The sequence below is a fragment of the Hippichthys cyanospilos genome, chromosome 9, assembly GCF_059441005.1.
Source record: "Hippichthys cyanospilos isolate Australia breed blue-spotted pipefish chromosome 9, RoL_Hcya_1.0, whole genome shotgun sequence".
Classification (NCBI taxonomy): domain Eukaryota; kingdom Metazoa; phylum Chordata; class Actinopteri; order Syngnathiformes; family Syngnathidae; genus Hippichthys; species Hippichthys cyanospilos.
The window spans coordinates 14,577,241-14,603,504 of NC_142377.1; the positions used below are offsets into that span (position 1 = coordinate 14,577,241).

General features: G+C 38.5%; 1 protein-coding gene across 2 annotated transcripts in view; it reads right to left on the minus strand.

The window, feature by feature from the left end:
- cpne5b (copine Vb) overlaps positions 1–26,264 on the minus strand; it is an 81,509-nt gene that overhangs the window by 22,283 nt on the left and 32,962 nt on the right. For both annotated transcript variants that reach the window (XM_088422429.1, XM_088422430.1), the window contains 3 exons: positions 11,300–11,363; positions 4,673–4,776; positions 3,413–3,517 (listed from right to left, as the gene is read on the minus strand). In XM_088422429.1, coding sequence (XP_088278555.1) covers positions 3,413–3,517; positions 4,673–4,776; positions 11,300–11,363 — 273 coding nt within the window. The remainder of the gene's footprint in view (positions 1–3,412; positions 3,518–4,672; positions 4,777–11,299; positions 11,364–26,264) is intronic.

The following is a 26,264-nucleotide window of genomic DNA, read 5'->3' on the forward strand; positions in this document are numbered from 1 at the left end:
GAATTAAACGAGCAGTTTAATTCTAAGACGATATTGAACTCGACCAACGGAAGCTACCGTTAACTCAAGGCCTAGCCAAGAAACACAATATGTCATGTTCACATTTCCATTTAGATTATCCCGATTCCTCTTAATTTGACCTACTTGAGTTTGGAAAACAATCTTTGGACTTCCATTGCATCTCTTGGAACACTGCATGAAACATTGTATTTCTCCTCCTCCTCCATTGCCTCTTCCCTTTCTTCGATGACCTTTTCCCTCTCTCCACCTGGGGTCTTTTATTAGTCTCGGATCATGTAGTGACTATGTGACACATACAGTACCTCCTTGAAGGAAATGATTTTAATCATGATGCACCCTTCTTCCACAACGCAGTGGATGACTGGTTAGCGCCACGGCCGCACGCTGCAGAGGTTCTGGGTTCATATCTGGGTTATATCCCTTTCCTCATTTTGGTTCTTCAGGGATATCCTTTGAACACATACTGGAGCCCGGTGCCCCATTTAAAAATCCTAGGTGTCCGTTGTTGACATGCCCCAACTTTTCCTGTTGCCCTTTGGTGCATGAAGCCAGGGGTAGGAACATGCCCAACTAATGCACTAATCCAATTAGAGCAAAGCACATCAGCAGAGGGCCAAGCGCTGACATACTTCTGTGGTCTGGTACATACTTCAGTGCCTTTTTCCACTTGAACTGAGGAAGAAGTGGAAGTTTTAAACAACAGAGACAGTGCGGTCTTTAAAAGTATAAGTGAAAGGGCTCTATTTTTGTGCCAAGGGCACAGCACATTGTCTAATTGTGAAGTTCTCTTACTGTTGGTATTTTTGAAGATGAGCGCAGTGAGAAATGTGCTGCTAGTGGTGCAGCTGTTGAGTATTTTTTCCTATTCGAATCTAATATTGAGTATTCACTTAAAAACATTCATAAGCACAGTTGACCAAATAACATATTTTCACTTTTTTATGAATGACCATTTTTTATACATTTTTAATGACAACAAATGCGTGCATATGCACAGACAACGGTTTGGCTGCTATTGTTGCTTGACTTCTTGTGTATGGGGGGCGCATTCAGAATTATGTTTGCATTGTTACAATGCAGGCTGAAACAAACACCCAATGGAAATAGGGACAGGAAAAACAAACAAGTGTATAACCTGTTTCTATGCTGCCTTGGTCATATTTCAAGACCTGCAGCACTTCAAACTGTTTCAGCTTGTGGCTTGTCACATTCTATTACTCACACCATGTTTGTGAATATCTGCGTGTATGTGTGTGTGTGCACACCTCACTCCCGTGTCTATGATCGACTTTGACAGGTTAGTGACCTCTTTTGCAGCTCATGTGTGATGCGTTGGCTGACAACAATTTACGCCAATGTTTTGCTACACATTACAGTTCCTGTGCAGCTCTCATCCATTCTGTCTGCTTGGGTTTGATCTCACACACGTCCTTTATTTCCTCCCTTAATTAGAGTTCAACTGGAGGTACATATACTACAACTTAACATCCCACACAAAAACTTTGCCACCCTCCAGAAGTGAAAATGTGCCTGTCACTTCTATTTCATCTCTCCTTTTAGCTCCTTCCTGATTTAGCCTGTTTTCTTTCTATCACCGACTTCTTAATGAAATGCAGACAGATAAGCTAGGAGAGAAATGAATTCTGATCCCCTATAATGCAATGTGTCTTTATTCATAATGCGCCAAGTCAGACAAAAGAAATCCATCATAGCGTTAGATTTTGTCGCAGTGCAGTCCAATGGATGCTAAAGGTCAACATAATGAGGAAACTATTAATTCACTGTTACGTCTCAGTTATATTCTTTAATGCCAAGCCCCTCTATTTATTTTGTTTTGCATTAAATAACTGACCTTGTTAAACCTAATCACTCTTGAACTTTAACTGAAAACATGAAACTGAATTGCCTCATTTAAACAAAGATTTTTTTGTTCATGAGATTATTAAACTAATATAGGATTCTTGCCATAATGTGAAAAAAAAAAAAAAACATAACAAAAAAAACACATTATATTAGTGGTAACTACAATAAAGAAACTAACATAAAATAAGGAAATATATTTCTGCTTCTGCTATGAAAGACAGTGCAGTTCAGTTTTTGAATCAGGTGAACTCTATTTACAGGCACAATGGTGGGAATACCCATTTTTAACTATGTCAAGCTGAGTGTACCTGTGAAAATATTACATCTCCATCTAGCTCCCCCCTGCACAGATTTAGACCATGCCTTGTGCTAGACTTTGACTGGGGATCCTTGTTTTATTGGTTTAACCCTCCTGAACACTTAAAAGGTCAGGTAGTTCAAATACATCATTTCTAGAAAGTTCGTCATTCAATTAACAACTGGGTTACAACTACGCAACCCAAGTGTTACTGAATCTACTGGAACATGTGGCATTGCAGGTGTAGTTACTCTGTCCACCACTAGGGGTGCATACAAACTAACAAATAAAGTTGGATTAGATACAGTTATATTGGGTCAGGTTTAAGTGTTCCAACTTTAACCAGCAGGGGACAATCTAGCACAAAATGTGCCCAGGTAGGTCATCAAGAAGTAGAACACAAAGGAGACAAAGAATATGAAGTTATTGACTTCATTGTAGCTAACAGCCGGCTACATTCTCAAGTTTACTCATGGAATATTGGATTGTCTGTAAGTAACTATACGGACAGTATTAAATATGTAATCTGCATATACCATTGTGAAATAAATGGATATTAGTGTTGACTTTATCTTATCGCGATCGTTAACTGTTTAGGATGACAAAGGATTACTTGATTATGATGGAATAAACGATAGGATAATCAATTTGAAAAAGATTCAATAATGACAGCCCTGATTTCTATTTCTTTGAATCCACCTCACAGCAATAGTTTTACTGTAACTGGGCAACTAGTTCCCATTTAAACATGTGTTCATTTCTCCTTATTCTTGCTTCGTTTTTATTTGGGAAAAATATATCAGAGCTGAGCACAATGAGGCATCCAGTCCTGTTGTAAAAAGCACTCATTGTGTGCTTTCAAGAACAAATCAATACTGAGCATTAATCCATGAATGTGAACACACAACAGAGTAAAACAGTGTGACCGCGGGGGAAAAAAAAGACTTAACAGTGCAACATGTTGAGATGATATTGATTTTTGCTAGTTAAACTCAAAGATGCTTGTGGTTGTATAATGGCTGCCATCAGTACACTGGACATTGTTGAAGGGATAGTGATGGGGAGGTGAAGGTCATCGATAGATTGCTCCAGCAGGAATCGATGAGGTCGGAAGATGTGAAAAAGGGTGTTTGCGTGTCGTTGGACATGCTTGTCTAAGACGCAATCCAGAGTGGTGAGAGTGAGAAAAAACAGCTCTGCGGACCGGGTTTTTGCAACATCAAGAAGTACCTGTCGTAGTCGCCATTGCAGAGTGCTCTGACAGGAATGGTAAATGGCTGCCACACTGGGTTTAATGTGTTCTTCACCACCTCTGTTTTATGGCAAATCGTAAACCTAGAAAAAGGAGAGTGTAGAGGAGGAGACAAGAGTTAAGGTGGCAGTGTAAAGGATTTCCTCATTAATTCCCTTTATGCAGACATGAGAGATAAATATGCAAATACGAGGAAGAGGAAGAGTGTGCAATGGAAAGGACAGAGGCTCCGATGTGGAAGCCAAGTAAGATATTTCAAACAGGGGCTGGGGCTGTGTCCAGCTCTGTTTATGTTTTGGCTAGCCTCCCAGTTATATTGTTTTATAGACCCTAGAGAATTATTTCATATCTGAGTCTCACTCACTAAACCAAGGCCTTTTGTACCAATGGATTTCTGCTACAATGTCTGCAATGCTTCATAGAGCGTAAATCCCTATTAAATATTGCGAACCATCTTCTCACAAGCCATTTCAGTTTTAGTTGGATAGCTTGTGCTCCACTAAGTGCCCCCAAAATTTGAAACCGCTGTAAGGCTGTCAGGTACTCGGTCACCTAATATATTGGTCCTTGTGGCCTCAGAAAACTACAAGAGTACTAATGAAGCAATTATTGTAGCATTTCCAGCTCCATACAGGGCCAAACTGCTGAAAAACTCAGAAAGGAAAGTATGTTGAACATACAGGATAGAATATACTGTGTGATGATAATTGTTTTGTTTTTATCTGTGCTGTTTAGATTAATTACCTCTCCATATAATAGGCTTCTTGGAGGCATTTATGTAAGTCAAGTTGTTTGTGGTGCTGGTGTGACCAGTGCCTCTGCAGCATGTTGTGCACGACTCATTAAACACCGCAGCTCCTATAGTGCCTATACTGTACATGCTCATGTATGTGCCTTTAGAATTCCACTGCATCTTCCCTACAAGTCAGTTTACATACACGTGGTTACATATGTATAGGGCTGCAGCAGTTGCATTTGCTTGGAAGGCTTTGGGATTGGAGGTTGGAATCCTATTGTGGATTACAATATATGAAATTTATGGCTAGCTGCTAGAGACATGGTAATCAACCTCAAGAGTGCTGCAGGGTTACCCTTCAGCTATATGAGTGCTTTTGACTGGTATTAACAGTCCAACTTTCTTACTCTGTTCTTTATTAAAATGTGGGTAGATGGATGGATGGATGGATGCATGGATGGATGGACGGATGGATGGGCGGACATTAAGAATGACAACTTACGTTCCATCTTCATTGCTTCTGTAGAAAACCATAAATGGGTCTGATTTCCCAAAGAAGTCCTTTTTGTCTAGCTTGTTGGCACAAAACTGCATAGTTGCGCTGTCCTAGGATGTAAGCAGATGGAGGTAATCATAAGAAGAGTAGTCCGGTATATGATAAGTATTGAGTATGTACCATTAAAACTGCGCATTGCAGTTTGTATGGATTATGTTAAATTTTGCATGCTGCATTCATTCAAACGACATTCTATTAGAGTGTCAATTTACACAACAACAACTGCAAAGCCATTACACAGTAAAAATCAATGAGTTGAGAAATGAAAATGTCAAAATATAATAATTTTCTATTGTTACAAGCAGTTCCAAACGAAAATTGCCCTTGCAGTCACAACAGGATGTATTTTTTGTGTCAGCACATTATATACTATTTTTATTTTAATTTGGTGCTGCTAAACCCTAAAAGTCTCTCTGTTTATTTTACTTTACCTATTTAGTTTCAATCGCTTGACATCAGGATATCATTTGCAATGTCAATACGGATGCCACTCTGTGGCAAAAACAACAACAAAAAAAGTTTGAACAGCTGTTAAAAAAATTAAAATAAGATAAAAGGCCTTGGCAGTGCGCCTTTGTCAATTCACTGTTGGCCTTTTGCTAGCACAAAGAAAGTTTGCAAAGTTGGAACCTGCTAAAATCTCTTAAAAATAAGTTGACCAACTAGCTTCAGCTCTGAGTTTCAGCTAGACTAGCTTTTAGCTTACATTTTCAGGGTTTAAAGTTCACTTTCACATATTCCGTTACTTTTGACTTTTGGTATTTTTGAAGTGTTTTTATGCGGCGAGGAGGAGATTGTTCAGTCATAACTTAGTCTTTTAAGCAAGTCTTTGTTTAAGCTGTTTTTTAGGTGTTTACAGAAATAGGAGGAAACGAAGGCTGAAGAAGAACCTTGGAAGGCCGATCATTCAATGTGAAGTGAAGGGGATGATAACTACAATTTGAACAATTGTATAAGATGTCGGGCTCAGAGAAAGTTGAAGCCATTTTGTATCATCTGTTTGGCAGTTTGAGAAGTACAAGAGTTGAGTCTTAGAAGACAAAATGGCCCAGGATCCGGGTTTTTATAAACTTACTAAACTCTGGATATAAAGACAGATTAAATTGGTACTTCTATATTGATGATCCTTTCAGAGACAAAGAACACACTTATTGGGTAAGTGCGTTTATTGCTAATTCATTTGGGCTGGGGGCCTGGTAACAGGGTGACAGAATGCACAATTTTTTAGCTTGGGGCTTGGGAGCTAGCATGGCATGGCTAACATGGATGGATTTAAGTTCACCATTATGATCAAATTTTATTTTTTCTTTTTTTGCCACTGTTTTTCGTCGAGCTTACTCTTATTTGGAATGTGGTGGTTAAATGGTAGGCAAACAGCAAATGCTGATTTGGCGTGCCATGCCAGACTTCAGTATATACGTAAGAACTTACATGCATATAATATATTATGAAAGGAGCCCATGCATAACAGTGACCTCGTATGAATCAAAGTGAGCAGATTCTGCCGAGAGATTAATTCATGCCGTAAACTTTCTTTCGCTCTCTAACAGGTAAGCCTTATTGTGCATTTTTCCCCCACACAATTTATCATGTAGGGCTTAGAAATATAAATCACTGGCAAGCCTTTAGGCTTGAGGTACTTTCTTAATGCTCCCCTCCCAGTGGTTGCTGCTTATTGTGCACAGAAAAAAAGAGACCCGACTACCACTTGGATGCACACTGCGGCTAATCTATGCGAGACGGTGTTCATCACAGTACTTTCACACACTTTGACAATAAATTGCTGTTGTTGCCATCATTGCCTGAGGTCATAAACCAGGCAACCAGAGCTTCACTAATGATAGCTTGATAGCTTTTTAATGTCACAGCTTGCACCCCATGTCAGTCGGTGACAAAGCAGTTAAGGGATGGATGCGAGGTTCCAAGTGTGAAAGCTCGCGTGAGTGTTTGCGCATGCATGCCAAATGCCCGCTCGGATTCCTGGTCCGCAGTGACCTCCTACCCGCTGTTTTTATCACTCCCAAACAGGCACTTTACAACAAGCATGACCACTCCAAGCAGCGAGAGGAACTTCATCTGCCTCCTCTTCCCCACCCTGTGGGTATATACAGTACCGACTGCACATCTGCCACATTTGACACTATCTTTTTGCAGAGCTCATTACATTTCATCTGGGTACACATTCATCTCACAGGCTGCTCACTGCTTGACACATTAACAGCTGTGTCCCATACAACATGCAAGATGATCTCAAAGTGAAGTGCATTATACTGGGAGGTGTTCATATGTTTGAAAATTATTCACACTCTTCATCATGTACTCAGTGTTTTTGTCTTTCCTTGCAGATAGCTTCTGTGTGTGTGTGTGTACACGTCTGCATAAGATCAGCATCAGTTACCCTCTGTGTTTCTCATGGGCACGGAACTCTACCAGCTGAGACCCTCAAAAACAGTCAAGAGGTGACATTTACCGGTCCATCCATCCATCCATCCATCCATCCATCCATCCATCCATCCATCCATCCATCCATCCATCCATCCATCCATCCATCCATCCATCCATCCATCCATAAATCCATCCATAAATCCATCCATCCATCCATGAGTGGTTGGCTTGTCAGTTAAGAGATCCAAGTTCAATTCTAGCTTGCTCCAGCCGTCCTTTGTGAAATTTGCATGTTCTCCCCGTGCCCGTGTGGGTTCTCTGAGGGCACTCCAGCTTCCTCCCACATTCCAAAAACATGCATGGCAGGTGTATTGGACACTCAAAAATGTCCTTAGGTATGACTGGGTGCGTGAATGTTTTTTTGTCCCTGTATGCCCTGCAGTTGACTGACAACCAGTTCAGCGTGCCCCTAGCCACTTGCCCAAAGTCAGCTGGGATAGGTACCTGCAGGCCTGCGACCCCAGTAAGAATAAGCGACGATGTCAAATGGATGCCCAACACACTGAGTGTCTTGATCGACCCATAGTTGGTAGCTAGCAAGACGAAGAGATGCAATTTTCCATTCATGCCCAAGCTACACAAAACAACTTAAAACTCTACCCCTGGTAACTCAAATTACTCGAATGGACGCACCCTGCAAGTGATTCTTTTCCTCATGTTTCCTAAAAGTTTCCTCTTTCTCTGTCTTTGATTGTTATTTATGTGAGACTGGGCGTGTGAGGCTGTTTCAACCTTTTAGCAGCAATTCTCAATGTGGTGTTTGAAAATGATTTGAAACCTTTTTACCTTTATATAACACAATACCCATATCTTTTTACTGGAATAAAGAAAAACCTCATCAATTCATGCATTTTGGAGCGCATGTATTCCGAGAATACTTTATTCTTTCCTTTGTCTTGGGGGCAACTTGCAAACCCGTGTCATATTCGGATAAATTAATACGGCAGCAAGTGGCATGACAAAAGAAGACCTGCTTCTTTTTCACAGCACATTAAACATTTTTGTCCTAGGCTTGCCATTCGTCTTCCCGAGCATTTGAACACTTTTGTGTGCTGCTGCTGTTGTTGCCCGATTCAGCCGAAGTGAAAAGACACACAATACAAAGGAAGTGCTGCTGCGATAAGAGGCACATAAAAATATTTATGGCGATGAACAGTGTTGGGGATATTAAATATGCATCTGCTCCTGCCTCATTAATGTTCTGCAGCACGAATTTACATTCTTGCTAAGATTGAGGAGCAATATCATTTGTTAATGTGGAGGCAATCACCTATCAATATTTAAACCAAATGTGTGTGTGTGTTTGTGTGTGAGTTTGTGTCATGTGCATGAACATCGTTGAGTGTAATTGACTGCCTAATAATTACTTTTTCTCACTGTGGATGTTTTTTTCATATTTGGCATTTTATATATCTTGCTGAAAAGCAATGTTCAAATGTGCTTTAGAACTCAGCTAATTCATATCGAAGAAAAGGTAGGTGGGAAAATTAGAAAGCAATAACATGTGCAATGTTTTTAACTTAAGCTCCTTTATCCACAGTAGGAAGTCATTTTAAGCCTTTTGTAGTCAATTTAAACTGCAAGAAATTAATTATTATTATTATAATTGTTTTTTTTAAAGTGAGTCTTAAAAATAATTTGATCATTTGCCAGTTGGGTCAGTTGAGGTTGCTTTCTCACCAATCAAACTAGAACAGAGTTTGCTTCGCACTTAATGTTTGGTTGATACCAGGTTACCAAACACGGGGGGGGTGGAATGAACGGGATGATTGAAATGCACTAAAGGGTGAAAATAGCTTCAGATTCCAAATAGGGATTCAATTAAAGGATAACGCTGGCAAACAGTGAGAGTTTGTGCTTGTGTGTATGGCCTCGACATGGGGACAAGGTCAGGCTGGGCTGCGTTTTAATTAAGCAAATCTTGGTCTCACACTGTCATTATCCGAGCTGATTTCGGAGGTACGAGTTGGTACCTGCAGGGTGTGAAATAATCCTATATCGATTCACTTCAGTGTTTTTGTTTCATTCTCTCTGACGCGCGCACGCGCAGCCTTCTCTAACTCTTCATCTTTTAATTGCGCATTTGCTTTTTGTTTTCCATATTTCACATCTGCTCCCTCTTTCATTGCCTCCCTGCTTCTGTCTTTGCACAATTTGTTCGGTCTCACTCTCTTGCTTTCCAATATCTTGCTCTGATGTGTGTGCGGCGAGCTCAGTGGAGCATCCCAAGCTTCGGACCGCAGGCGTAGTGGAGAAAATGATCAGCATTCACCTCATCGTGTTTGTGGGGCCATTTCATTCAACGCTGCGCCACTCCACTGAGTGACAACAGATGTCCTGTCTGCTGTGTTGTGAGAGGGGTGAAAGGGGTCAGAGATAGCCACCAGCGTAAACACTCAGCCATATACAGATTGGGAGATAAAAGAACTAGATATCAATGAGCGGGTATTTGCATCTAGAGATCTGCCATCATGCGCAGATCCTCATACGAATTGACAAAATGTAATGGCGCCGCCGCCGATGCTTTTCCCAATAAGTTTGACTTCAGACTCTGTGCTTCCGCAAGTGTGCACAATTCTCCACTAGCTCTCACAGGACTGTCCCTCAAAACAAGCTAATGTAAAGAGGTAGGTATTTCTTGGGGGTGTAAAAGTGTATCGTAAAGGGGTAAAGTAAAGGCGTTAAAGGGACTAGATGAGGAGAGACGAATAGAACGCTGGCTTGCGCTGATCGACTAGTGCAGGTTTTGAGATGGGCCCCTTCCACTGATGCGCTTTGATGGGATAAACCCACAGTATCTTACCCAATGGCCTCTCCTGGCATCTTCACACTGGACACTTACTTACTGCATAATATGATACAAAGTGTTATTTTTGGTACTTGGCATCTAGTGCAACCTACTGAAACTGAAGGGTGCTCCTCCCACATGCGCTCCCTTCTCAAGGTTTCTTATGTTCCCCAGATGGGTTTTTAGAGTTTTTCCTCCCTCTTCTGGGAGTTTTGTTCAGGGGATGCCGTCGTGTATTTGTGATGTTCTGTGTGATTCTATCTGTGAGTTCTCTTCGCCATTGAAACCCTTTGAGACTGTGGTGATTCAGGGCTATAGAAATAAACTTGACATAAGTATATAAAAATGGACTAATACATTTTTCTGACATTATTATTACACCTGAATCTTGTAGTTGGTGGAAATGCTGCATTTTACATTTTAGCCAAATTGTGAGACAGTAAGACTCCCCATAGGGCATGGGTGTCCAAACTTTCACAAACAGGGCCAGATTTGGGTGAAAACTGAACATCTAATTTTACTCATTTAATTTAACACATTTTAGAAAACCAGTCTGCCTTTTGTATTTGATCTTTCAATTAAAATTCAAAGTTCTTAAACACTTCTATCGATTCTTTTGAAACTTGAACAATATCACTGGCAATTAAATGTTGTCTGAACTTTTTAATCCACTAACGGAATTATGTTGAAAAAACGAGTTCACTGAACTTTTCAACAGGCAAATATGTCATTTTATTCGAGACACGAGATGATCCCAGAGTTATGGCGCTTGACAGAGAGAGTACTGTGAATGTGAAATTGAATTTAGCATAACTTTTACAAGCCAAACATTATTAATTTTCGGATGGTGGCTGCAGCCCGGACAAAATTTGACCACGGGCCCCATTTGGCTCTCTTCAGGGAATTAGGGGTTGAGATGATAAATTGTTGTATCTATCTAACCATAACAAAGGGTTTCAGGATTTTACAACAAAACATAACTTTTTTTCCTTTAGAGCTATGCTTTCTGTTCTTTATTGAGCCAAGGCACATATTTTACAATAGAAAAAATAGAAACTACAAAAAAAACAAAAAGTGGTCATAAAATGTTTATTCAATAAATCATAGTAATGATATTGTCTTCTCAATTCAGTCACAAACTTACCAACTAAATGTAAAGTCTGTGCCTTAGTTGAAGAAAAATCTAGTATTAGTATTCTGCTGTATGAATGGTGTAGAGTTACATTCGCCTGACTTGCCAATTCCCACTTGTGAGTCGTGACTGTGTAAATGTGAATCAATGATTGTTTCAAGCAGCTTTTTCAAATGATCACTTGTAATAATAATGATGCCTTACTTACTCTACAGTTGCTCAGCTCCTCTGCGGAGAGGATGATGGTGCCACATTTCTTTCCTGGGATTCCTCTGTGGTAGATAGAAAAAAGACTTTATTATCACGTACGACAATTAATTTGATAATAATTCATGCTCATCATCACTGAACTCATATTTTGCGGCTTTGGCAGTTGTGCTGTGCCAGAGTTACCTTTGTACCTATCATCTAGGGATGTTTATACTGTATATCCTCTTCTGCCTGTTCATTTATGTCCACTGCTTTGCCCATTTTGTGTCGGCAAAGTTAATTACGATCACTCAAACACATGAGACATCATTGGAAAGGACAGTATGTTCTCCAATGAGCAAACTACAAATTAATAGGGTAGCTTGAATGATTCAAAAGCTATAGAGCAAAAACAAAAGTCCACTACAGTGGACACAAATGAATAAGATGTATTGATATGTTAAGACAGCCAACAGTTGAAATACAACACTTAAAACTACAATCAAATGGACGGAATATAAAACAATTTACATGAAAGCAGCAATAATCTTCAGAAGTACTGTATAACTAAAAAAATACAATTACAATAACACAAATATTGTACAATAATTAATAACTATCATCCCGACAGTGTAACTCAAAACTGAGCATTATTTTCTTTTCAAGGCAAAATCTTTGACATAACATTCAAGACAGCAGTGTGAAGGGGTACCTAATGAAGTGTCCAATAACATATCGCGGGAAAATCAGTTCAATTTTCGAGTAAAAGATGATTTTAAAATGTTTCTTTTAGCTCATTCCCAAATGCAAAGAACAAACGTGAGTTTGTTTGATGAGTCATCATGAGCCAACAGATAGTGAGTGCAGGATTAAACATTTAACATCAAACGAGCCTTCCACTGTTATCTCATGCAAATCAAGGTCACGAGCTTGTGTATAAATTTGCATATTTTTTACACTGTCCAGATCAAATGATTCTCAAAGCAAAAGAAAAATGTAAGAACCAGAGAATATAGTCTGTCATCTTTAATAGACAACAACGCACTGTATTTCATTATAGTAATTTGCTGTACAACTCGTATTTGTACTTATGTATTCATTGATAAAAAAAATTCATATATTGCCTGTGTCACATAATTTACAATACCTTGCAAAGTGTAATAAATGATGAGAGGACTTTGAATGCTATTTGAAAACACAGGCAAAACTGTACACCTTTTTTTTTTTTAATCAAAGCCAAATGATTTCAGTAATGTAGCAGACCATAATAACAGCCTCCAGGCCGCAGAATTCAATCTGTTTGTAAATCCATTTTCAACATTTTTAGTTGCCTCTAAAACTTCCTGTGGTCCTCGGTGATCAGGGTTTTTGGCCTCCAACATTACAGAGCGGCATTTGTTTTGGCTTTAACACCGCCTCCCCTGTAGGCAAATTATGTTCATCTTCTTAATAATTCATTGGTGAGTTTACTGTAACAAATACTCCCAATGAAAACCATTAAATGTGCGCCAGATTCTACATTGTGCAACTTGCTGAAAAGGCTCTCCCAAAACTTTTAACAACCTTATTAAAAGTCGGTTCTCTTCAGCAAAGGAATTGGGGCTGGAAGTCTATTTTGCTACACAAAGTGGCTCTTTCTCCGGATGCTCGTATGAAAAGTTTTTCTAGTATTTTCTGGCGACAAACATTTGTTGGCTGTGCCATTGTAGATATCCTTGAAAATGGTTTCTCTTGTTGTTGCACTCCCGTTTGTTCTCCACTAAAATGTAATGTCATCTGTTTTGTGTTGATTACCTCCCCAACCTATTATAACGTCATAATCATCTTCTGGTTTCCATGGAAAACGAAGCCTTTGTTTTCAACAGTAGGCCATAAAAATTATTTGTGTGTCTCGTCTGAGGATTATTAAGGAAGCTGTTAATATTTTACAAGTTAAATTAATGACCTTGTTAATCACTTGTGTGTCACAGTAAGTAGTAAGTGTCAAATTAGTTTGGAAATATCGCAGAAGGCGGGATTGTAACGGCAGGAGGCTATCTCAAGGACATGGAGGATAAGAACATAATAATGAGTCAATCAGTGGGAGGTTTGTTAAGATAATTATGCCGCAGAAGCAACGGTTTACAACCACCCACAACAATTGTAAAATCTTGTAGAGCTTAAATATATATTTAAACAGGTATCATTTACAAATATGGTACTCAATTTTCTCAATCTATAAAATATATATCGCTGTGGTGATTTCAAGATGAAATCTACTAATACCTCTCAAGAGAGGATAAATATGTCAATTTTCTTTTGATTTTGACATAAATAAAATCGATATAATGAATACCTGCTATTATCATTTGCTGTATCACAAATTTAGAACTGTATTTTTTTAATAGCAGTTGCTTGGAGGTTAACAATGATCATAGCATCCATGCTAATTCGAATTTCTGCTAGCTCATTGGTGGTGTGTTGTATTACATATTATTAAAATAGAAGACCTTTTCTACATGATATAATGTATTTTGGTTGAACATTTTGAACAATAATGAATTAAATATAATGTGTTTTTTCTTACGTAAACTAAAAATATTCACCTCAAAGCTCTGCCTAGTAAAAAAAAGTAATATTCAGTTATTGCAAACTAACTATTGCCGCACTTAAACATAAATCATCCACTTGCAAACACTGTCTTGAAATATGGCTCTATTTGTTGTTTACGGACACTGTGTAAGATTTAGACCGATTTAGACCAAACTAAATGATTCTAAGTTTCAAAACCTCACAAATAAATGTGTTCTTAATGACCAAGAGTATGTTTTAAATATAATTGTAGGTCTAGTTATAATTAGGTTATATTAATGGAAGGTGGCACTTCTCTGGAGACCGCCTTGTTTGTTATCGCTACAGACAATGGTAAACGCAACAATTCCTTCTGTCCGTAATGAAAAACTGTCAAATCTTACACAGTGTTCCTTTAAGGCCGAATGGCTAGTCAAGAAGTAGCAGCAGCAGAGGAAAATTAACAGAAAGAGATCAACTTTGTTGGAGCGAATGCGCAGTTCCACTCTTGAAATATTGTATAAGTAGATGCAAGACCTTTGAACTTACCGCTTTATCATTTTTCTACACCTGCATATTGCTACTTTAAGTGTATATATAAATATATACAGTGCAGAACAAAGAGATGTTAGGGTCAAAATGAGAAGGCTGCACAAACAATGCTATCTAATAAATAATTAAAAAATCAACCTGTGTGCAGTTGACATGCTGGCAAAATAATTACACTGTTGAGCAAGTTAAAATTTTACTACTTACAGTTGCTTGATTAAAAAAATAAATCAATACACCTTTGCTTCCTTCTAGTTTACAAAGTGCTCTCCAACTGTGTGCAGAGGTGAGTCTGTAAAAAGTTCAACTAAGGGTAGACCTTTAAGCCACACATTCAAAGACCATCCATCAATGTTCAAGGAGGGGAAACATCCCTGTCATGGGTACAAGTGATGTGAGAAGCTGTGAGTGCTTTTTGGCACCAAGAATTCAATGCGCACACCCACTGGAAAACATTTCAACAGCACATCGTCAGCCACTGGCCGGGAGGCAGCCTCGAAACCGAAAACATACACAGGTCCGTGTGCAGATTTCAACACATCTATCCGCTGGTCGTGAAATGCAAAAATCAACAAGTAAAAAAACGAGACTTGCCTTGTAATGGATGCACACTATTGACAGGCAACTTCAAAGTGAATTCTAGCTAATCTAAGAATCATTGGAAAGAGGAGATGAAAATTATTGAACAGAATCTAATTTAAAACTCACTATTGATTTGCAGCAACAAAAAGTAATACTCCCGTGATACAGTAGAGACCCGTTGAGGATGCCGCGCAAGATGATAATGCTTCTTCAAAAGACCAAAAACAATGACAGGGAACATTCATCTCGTGAATGAATCTGGAAGGTGGTCTTAGAAACACAACATTAAAGAGCTCATGTTGCAATAACAGCCTGAAAGAAAAGATCTCATGGATGAGGATCACTGTAGAGTCAGAGAAATGGTGCATGTATAATATAACCTGCCTCTCCATCGGCGCAACGCTTCAAAGACTTTGCATACATACATTAGTTTTTCAACCTCTGACATTAAATCAGCAGCAAGGAATAATGGGGTTGTTTTGTTTCTTGGCTTTGCCTTCAGCTCTGATACCAAATATACCTTTTGTCAAAGACTCAGTCCTTATTTCAAGGTAAACAAGGACCCGCCAAATGCTAAGGATGCAAAGCCAATGAAAATAAATGGCATGCTTTGATCCTTTTGAATGTCTGTGTTTTATACAGAGCAATGATTCAACGACAAAAGTACTGATATCTTTACCAAGTCACCCATGATTTTGAAAAAGCTGTGTAGGCATGGCTGACATTTATAATTTAACATATTTATTGTCCATTGTGCACAATGAGTTGAGCCCTCTGGACCCTGTCAAGCAACAAGTGAAATGCAAACATTGGCTTCCACTGCAAATATTTAAATAATATGGGGTTCCTATCAACATTTTAAAGCTAACATAAAATTACACACACTTAAATGAGCACATTAAAATTAATCCGCTTCAAAACAGGCATTAAAACAGAACAAGAATGATTTTCATCAATCGTTTACAGACCTGTGCAAGTTGATTGTATGCCACAAAGCAATGAGTGAAAAAATGTTTTGTTTTGTTTTTTTTTCCAGTGTTTAGGTTTCCAGTGTTTAGGTTTTCACCAAAGCATTCCTCATTATATTTTCGGTACATCGGTACAGGTATAATGTTTAAATTACATTGTCACTCATTTTCAAGCGCCATTGAAGTTTATATTAAAACAACATAGCATCCAAAATGTCAACAGGCCCCTGAAACTCTTGGTTAAAAAAAGTACATGTATTTTTTTTTCAATTGTGAATTGAAAAATTGTGAATTCAATTCAGAACTCAAGTGTTAGCGTTTTGTAATGACAGAAACTCACAATGGTATGTTCAAAGTCAGGTTTCTCTCACAGACAAGGAGCACTAAAGATAATCCTGAACTGTTGAAAGCGAGATGTTGCTGGATTTAGTCCAGAAAGGCACTTTGGCAAAGAGCTTAAAAAAGAACCCAAAGTATCTCATTGATTCAACAGTGTGACTGAGAACATCAAACGTTCCCTTAAAATCATCTCAGAGGAATGAGACGTCTGAACTGACTAAAATAAAAGAAGTCTTAAACAATATTAGAACATTGAATTTTCTTAGGACCTTTCAGTTAGAATAAAAACAACAAAACAACAGTAAATAGAATAGTAAGAAAAGTAATTCTTTGTATGGTGAAACCTGTTTTGTAGAAAAAGATCATTTTATTTTCAGAAGTTTAAATGAAAGAAGTTTAAAAGTCAATTCAATAGAATTAACAATATTCTTGATACTGCTAATTATTATTATTATTATTATTATTATTATTACCATTATTATTAGTAGTAGTAGTAATAGTTGTAATAGTAGTAGTAGTAGTAGTCATATAATGTTGCATATTTACTGTGTAAAAGTAACTGTAATGTGTTTTTGCAGGTTGCTTTAAAAATCTATTTAGAAAATAAAAACCCAGTTTAAAATCAATCTCATACAAGAAGTGCACTGATGTTCTTGGTATTAATTCCACCCGATGATAAAACCATTACTAAATACTGCCTAACAAAATCACTAACCTCTCCATATATAGGAGCGAAAGAATAAATGAGAACGTATTATACACTCGGGGGCTGATACCTCCTCAATTACCCACTGGTGATTCTACAGTGCCTCAGCCATTCATGACCTCATTTAACTTTATTACAACTACCAGCGAAAGTGCACCATTAATCAAATTGTACTAGGAAAGTCTTAGCACCATGAAAGTCAAGAAATGGACTCAAACGAGGGTCTGTTCTTGTGTTGTGCCTCTGGCTGGTAGAAGAAAGTGAGCCAGTATCCATCATGCTCTCAAATAAAGCACATGCTGCATCAAAAGACAACAGTAGTGTCTTCCTCAAAGCGATCTCATCCACAGCTGAGGCAAACACTCAGCTGCCCGGAGCACTGTCAGTTGCGCTCATTTTTTTAATACAGATTGTGGTACACGATTTATTTGATGCCCTTCCAATGGCCACTACATGTCCTGTCAGTGGAAACGAGCGGATGTAGAAATTGATACGAGCTCGTAAAAATGGAGTACAGGCACACAATCAACACGGATTCTTTGATCACTTCCAAAACCACTAGCACTCAGTGGGGAGCAAATGACACCTCAGGCAATCAGCATTGTAACAACCACAGCCAATTGTACACTTTGTTTGCAATCAATGATGCTGGGCCCGCTCATTTGTTTTGGAGGGGAAAACAATTTCATTTGCTAACAGCTACCGCGGAGTGTTTTAAGCCTTGAATGAGGTGTGAAGGAGGAGAACGTTCTACAGATTCCCATCTGTCTGCTCATTCCCAAGCAGATGACTGCAAGGAGCAAAAATAAAAGATTTCGTCCTTAATGACATCCTTGTGTTTGTATACTTAGCGGAGCCTGTTTGAGCTGCCTCATAGATTGAGATGTCAAATTGAATCCACAAGGGCAGAAATTTGTTTTCTTAACAGATGGACCGGCTCAGTGACAGACGAGTGATCGATAGCTACCTGCAGGAAGCGGAAATTGACTTTAACTCAGTTTTAGGACACAATCAATGCTGGGAGATCACACAACTTTCTGCCATGTCGGTCAATATTCACATTCAGGCAAGACAAATTATTTGGAAGTGCAAAGGCATTTTGAACTGTTCGCTTCGACGATATGTTTCCCTTTTTCAGCCATCCGTTCTCTTTTCTGCTTAGAGTTAGAGTAAGGACGCAGTCAGGGCTTGAAACGATCCCGGATGACTTACGACACAAGATGGATATTAAACTGGACCAGGCCCCATGCAATCACAGAGCCATTGCAACTGGAGCGTTGAGAAATTCACCATAGATGGGCAACATTAAAAGAGAGATACAGATAAGCCCAAATGTATTCACATTCTGGCCAAATTTTATATTGAAATGAATTGTTAATAATTGATCATTGGGTGACTACTATCTATAAAGGACACAACTCATTTAATCCTGTCTGACTTTAAGGTTAGAGATATACATATATTTAAAACGATTGAATTGGTATATAAAAACATAGCTAGCTATCAACTCAACCACAGGTCATCAGATTGACGAGCAACTAAATTTGTTTTAAATCGTTCCTGGTGAAAATGTGGTGTATGGCATTTTGAGTGAACTTGGTGTATCCCGGTTTTTACTTTAGAAAATCTGGTCGCCCAAATTATGTTGTGTTACTTACACACAAACTAAGCTTCTGAGTGGATAAATGTCATTTACCCAGATAAAACTGGATTCATATCATTTTGTAAAATAGCTCTTCATTTGTTATAAATCAGGGAATGGCTGAAGGTGATCAATGAACATAAAAAAGTCATGTTGTTCTTTTGAGCTGTTACTTTGTAGATGTCACTAACTCAATATTTATAGTACTGGACACCATAAACGCACAAAGTATAATTCCTATTATTTTGGAGGGGTTCTTCATTTGCACTGAGAACATTCCAACTCCAAATGTGTGGCTAGAGATTATGTTGACTCAATGTTCGCCTCAAAATCTACCTCACGCATGAAGAACCATCTTTGATTTTGTCAAACTAGCAAAAGTAAAGTTTTCGTATATTTTGTTTATGTTATCCGCCAAATAATTCTGTGTTGGCTTATATTTGAAGGCCTATAAGGTGAAAATCTAATGGAAACAGGGAAAACCCACAAAGCTTTTCTTCAGTAGTGTCAGTGTAAAATGACACTTATCACACTTTAGTTTTCCTGCTCAAAATAATGATGCCGGGAAATCCGCCTGCCTATTTTCTGATCCAGGATAAAGATTGCAGTCATCCAATTTTTCCTTAATGAGCAGCTACATAGGCACCGCGGGGATGTCAGCTCCACAAAGCCTTGTTCAAACAGTTTCTTTTTGATTCTGATCAAGGGGTTGACGTTCCTGTGGGGCAGCCCCTTCGCTGTCAGACACATTTCTACAGAGCTCAGCAGCCCAGAACCATCCGTTTCCCATCACCTAGCCCCTCAATCATGAACTGCTTGGGGGCATTACAGGCGCCACTTTTCATCATGGCATCAAGGACTTCCCAGTACATTTTAAAGATGGAATTGGAGTGGAGAAAAAGTAACATGTTCCCTCTCTCATTCCCTCAACTACTTAAGCTACTTAAGTGAATGTTGACAAAGGAAAACATTTGCTTTGTGCAATTGTGCACCGGATGTTTTTTTTTTAATACTGTCAGTAGATTCCAATTGCAAAAAATCTGCGGCTTAACCAAAACAGGGGTAACCAAAGATACACAAACAGCTATACAATGTGTGTCTGACCAAAAAATTCACAGTACTTGGTCATATTGCACATTTGCCGTGCCTGTGCTGCTTACAGCCCTAAGGGGTGGGTTGCACTTGCAATGGAATCTATTAACCCGTACTATATTCAGTTAAGACCCTTCTGTTGCATCTGGCTTCATGACAGTAAACCTTGGCTTTCATGTGCCATATCTGAAGAAATTTTGACTTCTAGGTCATTACGCTGTAGTAACAGGAATGAAACTCTTCAGACAGACGCTTGACTCAGTTGCCGGTCCAACTGATCAAAATTTATCAAACCATGCTCACTCAAATATGCTGCTTCTGCCGGCAAGTTCATCTCATGTACTAAAATTTATGGGCAGAGTCAAAAATATGATGTTTCTAGAGAGTAGAAACATGCTGCTAAGCAAAGATTAAGTAAAAAAAAATATATAAAAATTGGTCATTTATAATTTGTGGAAATGTGTTATTTGGTCTTCTATTTACATGCCTGATTTACAATATAGAGCGAAAGCTATAATCAAACTTTTAATGTGGTTCTTTTGAGCAAACCAGTGCATGTTGCATTTTACAAAGTATAGTACCTATATATGGTTTGCATACAATGGCAGGCCCAGTATATTAAAGTTGAACCAAAGTTGCCCTGTGAAAAGTTATATACATTAAAAATCAATTCTGGGTTCCATATAAAACCAAAAAAGGGACTTTGTTTCTGCCAACTGTACCTGACTAAGGATTTTTAAAATCAAAGTACCTATAACATTAACATTTTAGCTCCAGAAGCAAAGCACCCCAGTAGTCACTTTCAAGCTGACCTACGATCCACTTGCCTAACCCAAACATCAATGTATTTGGTGCACACCAGGGTTCATATCAAGGCCTTCAGATTTTCCCAAAGAAATTGCACAAAAGAATTTATTTTAACTCAACCAAACCACTAAAGTACTACCAAAGAACTAACATATTTGAGCAACCAGCCAATAAATGTTCTGCCACAACCTATTCTGTTTGTTGTTTGTGTAACCTCAAGCCGAGGAGGACTGTTAAACGTGCCTTGGTTTTGACTGTGTGACCTGTTTACAAAGATCTAGATGCAGCCTCAAAGGTCTGCTCTAGTTAAATATTCCATGAACTACTCCCAGAAGACAGAGAGACAGCTGGAGCCTGAAACAAAACACCAGCTTCCCATCTGCCGAGGCTCGAAAGACAGATAAATCGAGGTTCAGGAGAGGTTTGGCTAGGAGAAGAAGGAAAAGAAGCCCTCAAGTAGTAATTACACTTGTGACCATTATTCTTGTCTGACCAGCAAACCTCTCCCAAAGGAAATAAGTCTGCTAGCTTGTATTTACTGTATGGTTGAGGGAAACCTGGCACTACACTGCAGTTACTTCAAGAATACATATTAGCCTTGTGTCACAGATCCAGATAACCAATGGAGAGCCTGCGGGGTGTTGCATTGTTCTTCCGTTGAAATGTAGTCTAATCAGACCGAATGACAAACGCAGAAGCGAGAGAATGAATGATAAATGGCTGAATAAAACAGGGAGACAATTCTGTTTAGAAGCTATAATTAGCCTCTTAAAACCTTCACGCGCACAAAAGCATCTAATGCATCTTTCTGTGCTGTGTATTTGTGTGAAATGTTACTCTGTAAAAGGACACCATTAGAGCCACTTCATTTATCACTTTATGCCAGAGAGGAAGAAACAGAGAGAGGACATCGTGACAGCTTTATCAGTCCACTTATTCCAGGCTTCCATTAACACACCTTACTGGAGAACAACAACAGATGTATGTGAAGGTGTTTTGTGGACACAAGCAAGTCAACAAAGACACAATTAACAGCTACTTAAAAAGTGCTTTCACACACTAATGAACGTGCTGGGTGCACTACGCTTTGACTCAAACTGCAATACAATCGTGTCTGATACACTCAACTTGGTCTCTTAAAATAAATGCAGTTTTCACCATGTCAAATGACTGCCACAAAATGATTTACTGGCGTGCTTTCACATAAACTGAACAAACAAATAAACCAAGAGAAGTAGATGAAAGCATAACCTCTTTGGCAAAAGCAGTAACAGATAAATTGATTCTCATTTTTCATAATCACAGTACACACGCCTTTGCCTTTGATTGCGGTAGCAAACTTTTTCAAAAGACACAAAAAGACGCGAAAAAATGATCCTTGTGTGGAGTTAAGATTGCTGTCAAAGAGTTATGCGTGTTTAACCGCTTCTTTTCTAGTCACATGACTCGCTAGCAAACATATCCAATAAAGCAATATGTCAACAAACTTTGTCGGATCATATATTTATTCAAACAAATGAAATCCAATACATGTATGAAATCATTCTGACAATCACTTTTAACCAAATTAGCAAATATGCAAATATTGCACGAATATCAAGACTAAATATTTGAAACACACTAACAATTCATTAATATTTAATTTGATCCTGAACACAAATACTAATCAGAATGTTGTGTTTGGACTAATGGGGTCGTATAGAAAATGTTAGGGTTGACTTCCTCTTTAAATGTCAGTGTCTTAATTCTTTTTGTAGTTGCAAACATTTAGGGGAGGACATTTCATTTTTGTGAATGGTTTTATAAAAACATAGTTTCGAGAAGGAGACCGTTTTTCTGAATTCGGTACTGGTGTTGAGAACTACTTGGTTCACACACAAAAGGGTCAACCTCTCAGACTCAAGATAATTGGCTTGGCTGCTACAGGTGTCTGTGTCCATCTCCATGTGTGGACCAGGGGACTGGCAGTGGTCAACATCGCTAATAAATGGGAGTAACAGAAAGTTGATTTGGAATTGCAGCTCACTTTAATGAGGGAATCTCTCCCAAAATGATTGCCAGGTTCAAGATTGGAAAAATAGCAACTCATACACCTGATGCATTACCCAGAGGACAGCATTTCTAGTTGGGCACAGACACACTCGCCAAGGGAAATATATTTCCAAATGATTCGCTGTGATTATTTGTTACCTTGGCAAATGTACCAATAGTTACAACGCCAAATACCTGCATTAAAAAATGTCACTTACGCACCAAAACGGCTTTAAACTGCTTTAAATCCATGGTTCACCAAACAACCCAAATCCCTGTAAGTGAAACAAAATGACACTTTTCTTATCTTCTGAGCAGCCAAAAGTACACAGGAGCAATATCGCTAGGAGAACATGCCAGCTGGACCACTTTCAGCAGGCGTTCTCTCATTCAATCGTCGGCACTGTGGTGAGTCTGCATATGCAAGTTGGGTAATGATAATCCACAGGGAACTGCACATGACTGCAAGGTATCTATCTTTAGTAATAGTTTGATGACAGCGTAAGTCAATCCACTTGTCAAGTATCTCAAAGCTGCAGATTTCAACAGATAACTTGAATGAGTTGCTACAGGGCAAAGAGTTTACTTCTGTCGCTACGTAACTACGAAGAGCCGCTTGGTAAATTAGAGCTTCAGATCCTGTTTCAGATGTCTGACTTCCAGCGTAGTGAATCATCCATCCGAGCATGTTGCTGACAACTGCATCTCGCTCTCCCACTTGCGCAAAAATGAGAAAAAGTGCTTACAAGGTGGCCATTAAAATATAGGATTCCATGGTGGGAGGATGGATGCTGTATGCGTGTATATGTGTTGGAAAACATTCTCATTATATTTGCAAATTTCCTTTGAGGGCCGCTATGAACGTGAAAGCACATAAATGTTTAATCGTCTCTACTATAATACATAAAGTGCACAACATATATTTAGTTTTGAAAACAGAAATCAAGAATGTTGTTTTTTTTTTAATTATTGTTTGAGTCAGTGGTTCTCAAATATGGTACTTTAGGGGTACGTGAGATTTTGACAGGGTTTCTGCCAATATCAGAAATACTAATTTCATACTGTGACAGGAACAGTTTGTATCTTTTTTCAAGTTAAAAGCAAATTAATTGGAACATGAAACAACATATTGCTAAATTGTGTGAACCCTTTGTAAAACCTGTTTTATTTTGTTAAGTTTTATATGGAAGTGCATGGAGTCATTAGTGATGCATTTTTTTACAGCAGAAAAGCTAGAAATTAAGGATCTTAGGGATGACTTAAGAACAATGGCTACCTTGAACACACCTTGACGTCAGACATTGACACGCTTGATTCACTTTCGCAGGCCACAAAAAATGACGTGGCTGACCAAATATGGCTTGACAACTATGATCTCCTATATGGTGTCCTATAGTAAAAAAAAAAATGAGATCGCGTAAGAGCAGTGAATAATTAAAAGGAAATTGGAGGGAGGGCAGATCTTCAGGGCTGCATCTGAGATGGATGATCTGGACCGGACTGGTGCGATGACAACGCAATAGAAAACTATAATAGCAACGTTCTCTCACAGGGTAACTTCCCAGCCATCCAGGGTATCAAAGATTTCACAATTCACACCCATGAATCTACAGAAATGAATGTAAATAAGATTATTATTCAAATACGGAGCTATAAATAGCTTCTTCTTGCATGGACTGTAAATGCTAGAAATGATGCAGTGCCGGTTCAGAAGTTCAAATTGGCAATTTACTAAACTAATGATTGCCTTCAAATGAAACATGTTGACTGTGGCTGTTTGAAACATGAACATAAGCACTTTATTAATGCGGCATGTGTCCCTCCTTCCTCAGGCATTCATTGCACACACATTTAATTGAGATTGGAGGTTCAATTTTACACCTGGTGAGCCCCTCAAAACAAACAGCCTGCATGCAAAATAAGTGCTCTCTGTTAAAATAAAGGCAATTCCGTTGTGGTTATAACGCTGCATACCCGCTGTTATTTTCAATTCTTCTCTTTCCTCTGGCTGTGGCCTCTCATTCTCTATTAACTCTACGTCTGGCAAAACAGAGACAACATGAACGTCTTCAATGATAAATAACATTTCTTTAGCTGGAAGTGTCTGTCAGCAAAAAAAACTTCTATGAATTCCCAATCCTTCCTCACCCAAAACTCAACAGCAGCAAATTTATATTGCATGAGGTCATATAAAAGTTTCAAAAAATACAAACTTACTGCTGTAAAAGTGGATGTGAAACAAAACTGGTAACATTTTAGAACTGTGAAACCTCCAAAGTGAAATACAATCAGTTCCATCACACTAGAAATTTGAAGCAGCACATAGAAGATTTCCAGATTTCCGTATAACGAAATGTGTTCTGACAATTTTTTTGAATGGCGAGTTTGACTAGAATGTACAGGTGTCAAATTGAAGGCCCGGGGGTCAGATCTAGCCCGCCACATCACTTTATGTGGCCCGCAAAATGCTGATTTGACTTCAGGTTTGTGACTAAAGTACCAAACTTGCAAGTTGTCTTAAAAAAAACAAACAAAACACAAAAAAAAACATTTTTTTTTGTTCCTGATCTGTCTTTTGAACCGTTTTTACCGGGCTCTGATTTTAAGTGTGTAACAAACACACTTAAAATTTATTCCAGCCCTCTGACAGAAACTATAACTGCAACGTGGCCCAAAATCAAAATGAGTTTCACACCCCTGCTCTAATGTGATCGTAACTCATGTGAACTGATCTGGCTCAATATTTTCGCTTAGTCAACAATGTTGTAGTCAACATGCTAGTGCCCGTTTTTAGCCTTCAAATGTGCACTTTACAAATGTGTAATTTTGCCAGCTAACTTTACATCATCCTCTTGTAGAGATCTGCTTGCACTTCATAATAAGCACTCTTTATATGCCTTGACTTACCATAACTCCAGCAAATCAATTTCTTGTTCCATCATGTCAAGGACTATCAGCGTGTCAATTGTGCACTGCTAGGGACATAGGAGACACTTTTATTGGTAACAAATCAAGGCAGATGCATTCTTACACCCACAAGGGCATAAAACCATTATATATAATAATAATAATAAAAAAGCTACACTGTGCTTGCTGTGTCTTCAAAAATACCAACACAAGGTTTAACCTGCCTCCACACACTTCACTTGTGCTGGGCATAAAAACAGATTTCTAAAGCTCAGTTTAATAGCATATATTGTGGTGGTCTTGAATTTAATTCGTACTAGTTTAGAGGTAAAATGAAATTAGCGCCATTAATGAACAAAATAGAATAAGATATGGCAGTGAATCATATTTTCTTTAGTGTGCTTTTACAGGGATTTTGTTTACTAGTGTAAAGCAACACATTCAGTTTCTCATTTCAATTTTCAAATTTGCATTTGTCCCAGTACAGAATAATGCAGCTGGAGAAAAATATAGAAATCCATTTTTAAAAAGGCCAGAAATTGTCATCACCAACAATGTTGCCTTACATTGTAATGTGGCTTTGTTTACTGCTTTTATTTACGAATCTGGCGGGCAGGAGAGATATCGTATGCGTTACACACAAGCATGCTAATAGAATGTAGGCAATTTCTCCAAAATGACTTTGTGTTTACTTTGTGCTTCAGCGGTCTCAGATGAAATCTGCAAATGATCCAGTTAACAAGGCAAAGACACACAACTCTTATACTCTTTCTTATTTCAGTATTATTCACGCTAGCTGTTAATTATCATC